The 12,101-nt window shown below is 43.6% G+C and overlaps 4 protein-coding genes across 4 annotated transcripts; 2 read left to right on the forward strand and 2 right to left on the reverse strand.

The window, feature by feature from the left end:
- The first annotated feature begins 207 nt into the window (after nucleotides 1-207).
- On the forward strand, nucleotides 208-1,780 carry LOC104425171 (zinc transporter 8). Its single transcript, XM_010037778.2, has 3 exons — nucleotides 208-792; nucleotides 1,013-1,162; nucleotides 1,448-1,780. The coding sequence occupies exons 1-3, from the start codon at nucleotides 208-210 to the stop codon at nucleotides 1,751-1,753; spliced, it is 1,041 nt and encodes a 346-aa protein (XP_010036080.2). The 3' UTR covers nucleotides 1,754-1,780.
- Nucleotides 1,781-3,699: 1,919 nt separating this feature from the next.
- Nucleotides 3,700-5,627, forward strand: LOC104425174 (zinc transporter 1). The gene is made up of 3 exons (XM_010037782.3): nucleotides 3,700-4,315; nucleotides 4,522-4,671; nucleotides 5,322-5,627. The coding sequence occupies exons 1-3, from the start codon at nucleotides 3,731-3,733 to the stop codon at nucleotides 5,625-5,627; spliced, it is 1,041 nt and encodes a 346-aa protein (XP_010036084.2). The 5' UTR covers nucleotides 3,700-3,730.
- On the reverse strand, nucleotides 5,019-7,335 carry LOC104425173 (anthocyanidin 3-O-glucosyltransferase 2). The gene has a single exon (XM_018864842.2). It carries the CDS (start codon nucleotides 7,298-7,300, stop codon nucleotides 5,846-5,848), a length of 1,455 nt encoding a protein of 484 aa, XP_018720387.2. The 5' UTR covers nucleotides 7,301-7,335; the 3' UTR covers nucleotides 5,019-5,845.
- A 982-nt stretch (nucleotides 7,336-8,317) lies between these two features.
- LOC104425172 (pentatricopeptide repeat-containing protein At3g22150, chloroplastic) lies at nucleotides 8,318-10,913 on the reverse strand. Its single transcript, XM_010037779.3, has one exon. The coding sequence runs from the start codon at nucleotides 10,839-10,841 to the stop codon at nucleotides 8,346-8,348; it is 2,496 nt and encodes an 831-aa protein (XP_010036081.1). The 5' UTR covers nucleotides 10,842-10,913; the 3' UTR covers nucleotides 8,318-8,345.
- Nucleotides 10,914-12,101: the final 1,188 nt, after the last annotated feature.

Below are 12,101 nucleotides of genomic sequence, written 5' to 3' on the forward strand. Positions count from 1 at the left end.
GCGGTTCCAAAGATTGGGCAACAGTGTAGACATCCACTGGACTCTCTGGACGATGACCACAGCTGTACCGTAAATCTCCCACGACCTTAAAGTCTCAGAAGCCCCGAGAATAAAAACATTCGACACAGCTCGCATAGTACAATCCACTAAGAATCCAAACCTAGGGTCCCCATTGTAAAGCACAGATTCGTCGTTCAATCTCAAGTCATGAGGCTTCTGTGCTTGCTTGCGTTGATCCCGGTCGTCCTCGGTGATTGCACATGCGAGAGCGATAGCGAGGACCGCAACAAGAGCGAGGCCCTCAAGTACAAGATAGTGGCCATCGTGTCGATCCTCGTGGCGAGCGCGATTGGGGTGTGCCTCCCCATCGTTGGGAAGAGGGTCCCGGCTTTGCACCCGGAGAGAAGTATCTTCTTCATCGTCAAGGCCTTTGCGGCCGGAGTGATATTGTCGACCGGGTTCATCCACGTCCTCCCGGATGCCTTTGAGAACCTGACCTCCCCGTGCCTGAGCGAGACCCCGTGGGGGGAATTCCCGTTCGCGGGGTTCGTGGCGATGATGGCCGCTCTCGGGACGTTGATGGTGGACACTCTTGCAACTTCTTATTACAGGAAGTTGCACGCCAACAAGGCCGGACCGGACAAAAGCGCCGAAGACGAAGAGAAGGGCAAAGAAAACCAAGGTCACGTCCATGTGCACACGCACGCCTCTCAGGGCCATTCTCATGCTCCAATGTTGACAAAGTCGGATGGGAGCTCCTCCGATCTCTTGCGGCATAGAGTCGTATCTCAGGTCAGTACTGTAATTCGCAATTTTCTGCACATTAGTCGTCATATGACTTGCTTGCTACTATTTTTTTTTTTTGGTTTGTGTAAAATCATGATCGCCAAGCGTATTTTTCACATGGGATTGAGTTCGAATATGAGTGAAAACTGAAAACTAATTCAATTAGTACTTCTTCCTAACATGGTGAGGTTCCAATTTTGAGATTTGTGGTTTATGACATTGTTAGGTGCTAGAGCTGGGGATTGTGGTGCACTCGGTGATCATAGGGATCTCCTTGGGAGCTTCGGAGAGTCCCGAGACGATAAAGCCCCTTGTTGCTGCCTTGACTTTTCACCAATTCTTTGAAGGCATGGGCCTCGGCGGATGCATCACTCAGGTACCCTTTTCTTTCCTTCATATCCCCGATCTGCTTTTGAATTCGATAGAAGTATTTTCCATGCATATTGAAGTTTTCTCTCATGCCGAATGTGCTGTGAAAATCACTGTATTTTCCAGGAAAAGGTATCTGAACATGAAGCCGTTTTGGCCACTGACACTGTTGAACAATGTCTTCGATGTTTTGAGTTCGAAATCAGTCTCTATTATCTTGGAGTAAAAGCTCCTGTGCATCAAGTTTATCAAAACTAATGTCTATTCTCTCTCTCTCTCTTGCGTTTTGTAGGCCCAGTTTGAGACTCGGGCGAGCGCGATCATGGCACTGTTTTTCTCCCTCACGACCCCAGTCGGAATCGCTATAGGGATCGGAATCAGCAATGTGTACGACGAGAGCAGCCCGACCGCCCTCATCGTGGAGGGCATCTTCAACTCTGCATCGTCGGGGATATTGATCTACATGGCCCTAGTCGATCTTCTCGCCCCTGATTTCATGAGCCCCAAATTGCAGAACAGCGGAAGGCTCCTGTGGGGGACCTTTGCAGCTCTTCTCCTCGGCGCTGGCTGCATGTCTCTCCTGGCCAAATGGGCTTGAAGCGAATTCGCTTGTAATGAATAGATCCTGTCTGATACACGCACAAACAGAAGTCCCTTGATATTAGTTGTAATAAAAAAGCGATATTCTTTTGCATTCAATGGTGGTTTCGCGAAAATCTTTTGCATCCAATGCCGGGGGAAGAAGAAAGCTTCGCTTCTTCTCGTTCACCTTCTTCCTCATCTCTCCATCTCGCCGCCGCTTTCCATCAAACTCCGGAGCCCTCTCTCCGTCTCATCGGTGCAAACCATTCGATTCGCTCTCGGCCCTCGCATCTCTCTTGTAATCCCTTTTGCTGCTCCAAGTTCAGCGGCCACGCGGCAAGCGACACGCCGTACCGAAGAGCTCTCTAGTATGGAGTTCCGCCCGTAGTTTGACACCAACCCTCCGACCGCCGGAGGGGCTAGGACCGCCGCCTGCAGAACCCAACCGATCACTATCCAGACCATGAACGTCCATTCCAAGAACCCGCTGGTATGTGGAATTTTTTTCTGTTTCCCCTTATTGATCCCCTCCGACCACAAAGACGAATTGAGTTCTCGATTCCAATAGGGACAGAATTTTCTCAAATCCAATTGACTAGGCGTATTGTGTTGATTCTTTTGAGTAATATATCTGAAAACACCCCTTTGATTCCTTGACCGTTTCTAACACAGTTGGTACATTCTAAAATAACCATTACTTGGACATCTTTACCCTTGGCCATGAACCTCTTTTGCGTTTTTGATTCAACCAATTCTTCAACTTTCTGCGAAAAAAGAAATAGACCACAAAGACTAATCGAGTTCTCGCGGATGGAGAAAACAAAATAAGAGACTTTTAGGTGCTCCTAAAGCATTACACAACCATTTGATTGGGTATACTTTAGAGTCATTTGTTGATGTTAGCACCAATCATATCGCTTAGGACCACGGGCATTCACATTAGCTATTTTTTTTTATCAAAATTGGCCAAATGGACTCAGTTGGCAAAAAGTAAAAGATTTAGGACTCCATTTTCAAATTTAAAATGTTTAGGATTAAATTAATAAAGTTGTAATAGTTTTAAGACTTTGTGGACAATTTTCCCCGTTTCCATGTCAACAATTGAACAAATGTCAATGAAAAATAGATTTGTCAAAGGTATACCCGACTTGAGATTTTCTATGATGCAGAAATTAGTTCGAGATAAATGTGGTACATATGTATGAATTTAGGACCTTGGAAGTAATAATTGTTGGGGTATGATTCATATTCCCTATTGACAAGAAGGCATAGGATTCAACTTTCACTTTCTATCTCGTTGTGCTCTCTGCCGAATCCTAACATTAATCCTATATATAGGGTTTAACCCAAGCAAAACAAATCGACGCAGGAAATGTAATACGAACAAAAACGGGCAGAGAAATTAATAACAAGACATGAATTTGGCCCCTTTTAATCTCCATATTTCCCGATCCACGTTATGTACTATAGGTATTTAAAACTCGAATCATGTCGACATGGTACCAACACTCCCCGGCTTACCTTGAATTCATCCTTACCTTTTGTCACTGTCCTAGTTTCTACGTCACTTTCCATGAATGCTTTCAGGTTCGCGCAAACAACAGAGACATCCATTGAACTCGAAACTCTTATAAATGCTCAAAAGATTACCCCACTTCTTCCAGTAATCGCAACAATGCCGCTATCCCGTCCATTCAACCTCCAAAGAATCCATTCGAATCCTCAAAACTCTTATAAATTGCCGAGCGATGACCTCACGTTTTCTCCACTAATCACCACAATAATCCATTGGAATCCGACTCTTAAAAGTTGTTCAGCAATGACCTCACTCTTTCTCCAAGAACGTCAACGATGCTCCTATATATCAATACCTCCATGAACCTAGTAGTCTCGGAAGCCTAAGGATAAAAAAACATCTAACACAACTTGTTTTGCCGAAGGTAAAAATTAGGCACCCCATTGTGAGCACAAATTTCTTGTTCAATCTCAAGTCATGAGGCTTTTGTGCCTGCTCATATTGATCCCGGTTGTCCTCGGCGATTGCGCATGCGAGACCGATAGTGAGGACCGCAACAAGGGCCAGGCCCTCAAGTACAAGCTAGCTGCAATAGCCTCGATCCTCGTGGCAGGCGCGATCGGGGTGTGCCTCCCGATCCTCGGGAAGACGGTCCCGGCTTTGCACCCCGAGAGAAATATTTTTTTCATCATCAAGGCCTTTGCGGCCGGGGTGATACTGTCCACCGGATTCATACACGTCCTTCCGGATGCCTTCGAGAGCTTGACCTCACCATGCCTGGGCAAGACCCCGTGGGGGGAATTCCCATTCGCAGGGTTCGTGGCGATGATCGCCGCCCTCGGGACATTGATAGTGGACTCTCTCGCGACTTCTTATTACAAGAAGTCTCACATCGACAAGGCCATGTTGGACAACTATGTCGAAGATGAAGAGAAGGCCAGAGAAAACCATGGTCACGTACACGTGCACGCACATGCCTCTAATGGCCATTCTCACGGGCCGAAGTTGACAGACTCAGACGTGAACTCCTCAGATCTCCTGCGGCATAGAGTAGTGTCTCAGGTTCACTCTGTGATTCGCAACTTATGCACATCAGTCGTCTTGACTTACTTGCTACTATTATCTTTTCGTTATGGCTTCAGTAAAACCATGATAGTCATGCATATTTTTCAGTGGGATTGAGTTTGAATTCGAAATTACTTCAATTAATTCTTCTTCCTAATACGGTGATGTTCCAATTTTGATATTTGTGGTTATGACATCGTTAGGTGCTAGAGTTGGGGATTGTGGTGCGCTCGGTGATAATAGGGATCTCGTTGGGAGCTTCGGAGAGTCCTAAGACAATTAGGCCTCTTGTTGCTGCCTTGACCTTTCACCAATTCTTTGAAGGCATGGGCCTCGGTGGATGCATCACTCTGGTACTCTTTTTTGTCCTCAATCTGCTTTTGGATTTAATAAAATTATTTTTTCATGCATATTGAGGGTCATTTTCTGATTTGAGCCATGTAAAATCAATGTATTTTTCAGGAAAGGGGGCTATAAAAGCAATCATATTTTGGTTTTTAGTCAATTGGGTAGCATTAATTTCCGGAATGCTTCCATAGATGATAAGGTCTATCTCCAAAGTAAGCCATTTGGGTGAACCTGTTGAACAAGTTTTTGAGATTTGAATTTGAAATCAGTCTCTATCATCTCGCAATAATAAGTCAGTGTATTCACTTTTTGGCTAGAAGTACCTTGTTGGCTCCTTGTATGGATCATTGCATAATAGAAATTTGAATTAACTCTTGATTCAATCGTATGTTCTGACATACTTCTACTGCATGAGCAGATGAACCTCAAACATGATTTACCTTAAAAAAGACCCCATTCTCTTAAAAAACTGTAAAACAACCAAAATGATCGACCATTTCTCTCAATGGTACCCAAAAATAGCAATTATACCTTAGATCTAAATTCACATAACTTCCTAAACAAATCAAAAGGTGGCAAATTACCAAAGTCCTTAGTGATCGCCTATATAAAATCGTCCAACTACCTCCACTACATCTCTCTTTTGCTTTGGCAGGCAAAGTTTGAGACTCGGGCAAGCGCAATCATGGCAATGTTTTTCTCCCTCACAACCCCAGTTGGGGTTGCTATAGGATTGGGACTCACCAGTGTGTATGACGAGAACAGCCCAAAGGCGCTCGTTGTGGAGGGCATCTTCAATGCTGCATCTGCAGGGATATTAATTTACATGGCCCTGGTCGATTTTCTTGCTGCTGACTTCATGAGCCCTAAGTTGCAGAACAACGGGAGGCTCCTGTTTGGAACCTATGTAGCTCTCCTTCTCGGTGCTGGTTGTATGTCTCTTTTGGCCAGATGGGCTTGAAGCAAATATGCTTGTAACGATAGCTACTGTCTGATATACACACAAGAAGTCCCTTACATAAAACGTAATAAAAAAGCGATAGTTTTTGCATAGAATGGCCGGTGGAAGAAAAATTCTCAGCGATAATTTTTGCATCCAATGCGGGTGGAAGAAAAATTCTCTGCAGACGTCCTTTTTTCCACCGTTGATTTGGTAGTTGTAGCTGTCATTTGCCCTCTTCATTGCATGCCGTCCAAAATCTCACTAATCAGCTGACCCAGATAAAAGTATGAAGACCCACCTTCCATGGTCACCATCCTACATTTTGCCTTCATCTCCTTCACCTTCTTCCTCATCTCCATCTCATTGCCACTTTCCATCAAACTCTTGAGCCCTCTCTCGATCTCATCTGCACAGACCATTGATTCGCTCTCAGCCCTCACATCTCTCCTGTAATCCATCCTTATCTCAACGCTCAATCCCAGCTCCCTCACCATTTCAAAGGCATTGAATTGCTGCTCTGAGTACAGTGGCCACGTGGCGACTGGCACGCCATACCAAAGGCTTTCCAGTATGGAGTTCCACCCGCAGTGCGACACAAAGCCTCCAACTGCCGGATGGGCCAGGACCGCCACCTGTGGAGCCCAACCGATCACTCTCCCAACTGTGGCCATCCGTTCCAAGAAACCTTCAGGCAATGCGGCCGCAGGATTGGTGTAATCACTGGGGTACCCCATCTTGCCTTTTGGTGGAGGACGACGTAGGGACCACACAAACCTATACCCACATTGCTCCAGTGCGCATGCGATCTCTCTCACTTGATCCTCACTAAAGCTTCCCATGCTCCCGAAGCAAAGGAACACGACTGATGCTGGAGGTTGATCATCCAACCAACAGATGAGATCCTCCCCCTGTCGATCATCACTGGAGCCCACGTGAGCGTTGCCCTTGAGGTCTAGTATGGGTCCCACCGGGTACACCGACGGGATTTCACTGTTTGCAAAGGACTTGACAGCATGGCCTTCCAGCTCCAAAAATGTATTTACCAGTATGCCCTTTGTTTCTTTGAATCTCTGAAACTGATCCAGTATCACCATGGACCAATCTCTGTTTAGCACCACAGAGGGCAGGACTTTGGCTGGAACTGGGTTGATGCAAATCGGGACCATCAGCTCAGTATCCGAGTCTTTCAGCTCAGTGATGTCTTGGCTATGGACATCACGAAGGGTTTGGAGATGGAGCATAAGACCAAGAGCGCCGGCACTTGAAGTGTAAAAGACATAAGTGGGGACTCCAAACTCATTGGCAACGTCAATCATCGTCGTGCAGAACATGCCAATCACGAAAGCTGCAAGTCTCGGCTCCTCAGGGCCTGACTCAGAATGAGCAAACTGCGCGGCCACCTTTTTGACATGGGGTTTCTGGATTTCTATTAGGGAGGTCAAGAAGTTCGCTTCCAAGGAAGGTTTCTGTTCAGGAAGGGTAATGAACTTGACGCGGCCATCAATGGAGGAGGAAGAAGAAGCAAGAGAGTCGGTGTAGGTGGTGATTTTGTTGTCAAACGGCAGTGTGATGATGAATATTGTGGCTGAGAGGCGGTGGTCTCTTTGGACAAGGAGCTTGGCAACTTCAACAGCGGGTACAAGTTGACCGATGCCAGGTGAAGGGACAAATACCAGCTCTCCCCTCTTCATTGTTATAGAAAATTGATCTTATCTTTTCTCAACTCTCAATCCTGAAATTGCCATAGAGTATTGGTGTTATGGATAAGAAAGAGGACAAGATAGCACATGTGGTCCTGAGAGGTTCTGATCTGTGTGGTGAAGATAAAGCTTCTGGAAGTCCAATAATTTAAAATGTTAAAAGAGAGTTTTTTCTTCTTTTAATTGGAAAAAGGACAAGAAAATTGCTTCTGCTGGCAGTAGTCATGCTACTTTGTATCACAGGTAGAGAAAAACTCACAAGCAAATAAATTATGAGAAGTGGATATTCTGCCAACTTACAGATTATGTTACAAAAAATGGTGCAATGAAGTTAATCTCAGTTGGAGGAAGACGAAACCTTTCCCCCAAGTGCCAGGATGATGATTGTACGTCATTTCTCACTTGGCTCATAGATAGAACATGGGCCTCATCTATTAACAAAAAGATAAATGGTAAGATTATACACAGATCACGACTAAAGGATAAAGAGGCCATTTATGGAAAATAAATCAAGCCTTTCCAGTTTACCTTTAGTCATACGGGGTTGGGAAAAACGTGCAAAGTCGAGCTGAAGGCGTGTCCTCTCTTGAAAAATTTCAATCAATATTAAATGTATTTAAATCCTCCCACAGTATTGGAATGAACATAGTCATTGATAACCAACCTGTGTTGTTTGGCATTGGCATTGTTTTTTGCATTGGCTCCGATAACTTCAAGCAGTTCATCTACCTTGCTTGCATTGGCTACATTAATCCTCATCAGCAGACTCAAGGAGCAATAACCATGTAGGTTTCTGACATAAAACTACTCCAGAAATCTGAGTGAAGCAAAATTCAGGTTCAACACTTCCAAGCACACAAAACAAACTCTCCCTTGAAGAATAGACATAATGTTCTGGGAGGGCGGATATATAATAGGAGAATAAGACATCCAACAAAAGGTCCGGTTGCCAGCTGTCTGCAGTTTCACGGAGATAGAAGACCAAATATGTGATAATCAGAGACAATCTTGGGGCAACCTCATCTCGTCGCTTATTTTATTCATATACCTCAACATGATCAGGATCAAGAGAAGGCCTATAACCAGCTTTTCTCATTTCCGTGGCTAATCCATCCAACGTACTATATATCTCATCACATTGGTCATGGCCTTGATCCCTTGATAGAAAATAGTTTATGGTGCCTGCTATATCAATCCAACTACATCCAACCTCCTTTCTCAGACCCTTTTCCCTCATCTCTCCCCTCAACCTATCAACGCTCTCCCAGTTGCCTTCCTCCGCATGTAAATTTGAGAGCAAAACCTGATAGCCTGAACTGTTGTTTCCTATCCCAAGTTCAATCATCTTTCTTGCAACACTTTCCCCAATTTCAAAATGTCGATGAATTTTGCAGGCTCCTAGAAGTGAACCCCAAATTGCCAACTTATTACCATCTTCACCCAACTCATTGACAAACTCAAATGCCTCTCTCACTCTCCCAACTCTCCCTAGCATGTCAGCAATGCAGCAGTAATGCTCGGTTGATGGCTGAATTTTATATTCCCTCTCCATTAATCTGAATATCTGAAGGCCTTCATCAACTAAACCAGCATAACTACACGCAGACAGCACTGCAACAAAGGTAATTGCATCGGGTTCAATGCCAAGCCCTTTCATTGAGTGAAATAATGAAACAGCTCTCTCACCCATCCCGTGCTGACCATAACCAAGTATCATGGTGGTATATGTGACCGAATTTTTCTTGGGGGTCCTTCTGAAGGCATTTTCAGCATCTCTGATGACACCCAACTTGGAGTACGTGTCGATGAGAGCAGTATCCACAAAGATGTTTTGGTCCAGAAAGTTGCGAACTGAGAATCCATGGAGTTGCTTACCGAAACTTATACTTCCAATGGAGATACAAGCAGGAAGAACTGATGCTATTGTAACAGCATTGGGCATGACTTTTTGCTCAAGCATCCGTCGCAAAATCACGAAAACTTCTTCAGTCAGTTCATTTTGAGTGTACCCAGAAATCATAGCATTCCATATAGCTTGATCTCTAGCATTCATGTAATCAATGTTGAAGATTTGTTCTGCAGTCCTAATCAAGCCACATTTAGCATACATGTCTATGAGATAGCTACCCATTCCCTCAAATTGAATCCCATTCCTGAGAAGATATGCATGAACCTCCTTGCCAATGCGTTGATTCTTCAGATTCGATGCTGTGGAGAGTAAAGCGGTTACTGTCACAGGATCAGCCATAAACCCTTGTTTCTGCATCTCATAGGCAAGCATCAAACCTTCATCATCCAGCCCATTCTGCACAAAAGCAGAAATGACTGTATTCCACGAGACAATATCTCTCTGCAGCATCTTATCAAAAACCTTAAATGATGTCTGAACTGAATTGCACCTCGAATACATTACTATCACTGCATTTAATATGTTAACGGGCAACACTGTGAACCTCTTAATCAAATAGGCATGAAGCTGTAAAGCTAAGTCCAATCGTTGCAACTGTGAAACAGCCATTAAAACTGAGAGAAAAGTTACATCATCGAGGTCCATCTGCTCTGAAGCCAAAGCTTGAGCAAAGAGCTCAATCCCTTCAGCAGGACAATCATTCTGAACATATGCACAAATCATCGTGTTCCACACTTCCGTGTTCTTCTCAACACAATGATCAAAAATCTTCCTAGCGATATCAAGGAACCCAAGCTCTGCATACATAAATACAGCTGAACTGACAACAAACAAGTCGTTCACAAATTCATCTCCCGACTTTAGAAGAAACCCATAAAACACATTGGCCAACTTTCTCTTCCCAACACCTGATATGGCAGGGAAAATATTAACGAAACTGACCGGACTTGGCCTTATTCCAGTCTTCATCATTGTCCGAAAATGCTTAACCGCATCCATATACCTCTCAGTCTTTACATACCACGAAACCAATGTATTCCAAGAAACCACATTTCTCCTACGCATTGTATCAAAAACTCTCCGCACCGGATCATTCACACTGTAGTCGGAATCCATCAAATAACCCACATCATTCTCCGCACTGTTCAAGCACGCAGAGTACATATTCAACAAAGAATTATACACGATCCTACTGGGGTTCGGTTGGCACCGGATAAAATGGCAGTGCACGGCCTTACCTACCCTCAAATTACGCGTCTCGGCACACGCCTTGAGAGTGGAGGAGTAAGTGTAGGAATCGGACTGGACGTCGGGGGAGGCCCTCTTCATCCGGGAATAGAAGAGGAGGGCTTCGTCGGGCATGTTGTTGCAGATGAAGCCGATGATGATGGTGTTCCACAGGACGGCGGATGGGCGAGTAATTGTGTCGAACAGTTGGCGGGCGAGGTGGGGCTGGCCTTCTTGGCAGAGCCGGCTGAGGCGAGAGCGGACGGTGGGGGTCTTGAGGGTCGGCTTCGGCGGAGACAGCAGGGCTTCGCCGCCGGGGGCGGCGGTTGCGGCGGCGGCGGAGATGTGAGAGTGAGGGAAGGGTGGTGACAGAGGGAGTGCAGAAGTCGCCATCATCGGATTGTGCCTGGGACTCACCTCCGGGAGAGAGGTGGAGATAAGTGTTTGGTTGGCAATCGAGACTCCTGTTTTTCAGTTATCTTCTTCATTGACACTCGAATGCTCAACGTTTAAAATGTTTCCACCGCTTTTAAATATTTTACCCTTTGTTTAAAAAAAAAAAAGAGGTAACACGAACAATCCATATTAATATATTTATGATAAATTTAAATTAATCCAAACTGATACATCTATAATAAATTATCCTCTATTAAATTTAATCATTAAATTATTGAATTAAGTGACATACGATATATCAATTTGAAGTTTTAATTTCGTTTATCATAAATATACCGATTTGTATATTAACCAATTTCATAAACCTAACCCAAGATAAGTCTATCACAAATGTATCAATTTGAGACTTTTTGTGATTAAAAATTAGTTTTGGGCAAAATTATCATAAGTGTATCAATTTAGGACATTTGATGGTCAAAAATTAATTTTTAGTAATTTTGTTACAAATATACAAATTTGAAATTTTTATTATATTAACTCTTTTTTAAAATTTATATTATCGCCCTAAAACTTACATACATGTTAGATATTCTTCTCTCAAGATGTGAAATTTCACCTATATGTAGCTTTTGGATTGTTCAATATAAATTATATAATTTTATTTTGATCTATCGAGCACGCGGAAAAAATGTGATCCTTGTTCAAGGAGAAATCCGGATCATGGAAAAAAGCCGACCTAGGAATGTCCCAAAGCTAAGGTCATTGTACAAGTATCACTACCCAAATTGGATGTAAAAAAAAAAGCCGAAATGAATACAAATTATCCTAAGGTTCAAACGTCAATCTTATTCATTTCTAATCTAAATTACAAAATAATTGGTTTGTAATTTAAACCAAATGTAAGAATGTTTGTCCAAATTGAATTCAAATTAACTTAGATACCACAGCCACACCGAGAACTTGGGACTAAAATCGTAGATTTCCAGTGAGTTTTATTTTTGTCAAGCATCTGTGCGCGAGTACTATGTAGACCTTCTATTGACTTTTTTTTTTTTTTTTGTATTGCAAAAAAGTGCTTTTCATTACTCTGGTAACGATTGTGGGTACAAAACGTTAGAGTCAAAACATAGAAGAGCCCATAAGGCTTCAGGGGGTTTGGACAACCGATTAAAGGCCCAATAACTATCTTTATGGGCTTTAACCAACCAATCTCCAACCTTTTTCCTACTGCAATGGGCCAAGGATAGGTCATCAAAGCCC

The sequence above is a fragment of the Eucalyptus grandis genome, chromosome 11, assembly GCF_016545825.1.
Source record: "Eucalyptus grandis isolate ANBG69807.140 chromosome 11, ASM1654582v1, whole genome shotgun sequence".
Lineage (NCBI taxonomy): Eukaryota > Viridiplantae > Streptophyta > Magnoliopsida > Myrtales > Myrtaceae > Eucalyptus > Eucalyptus grandis.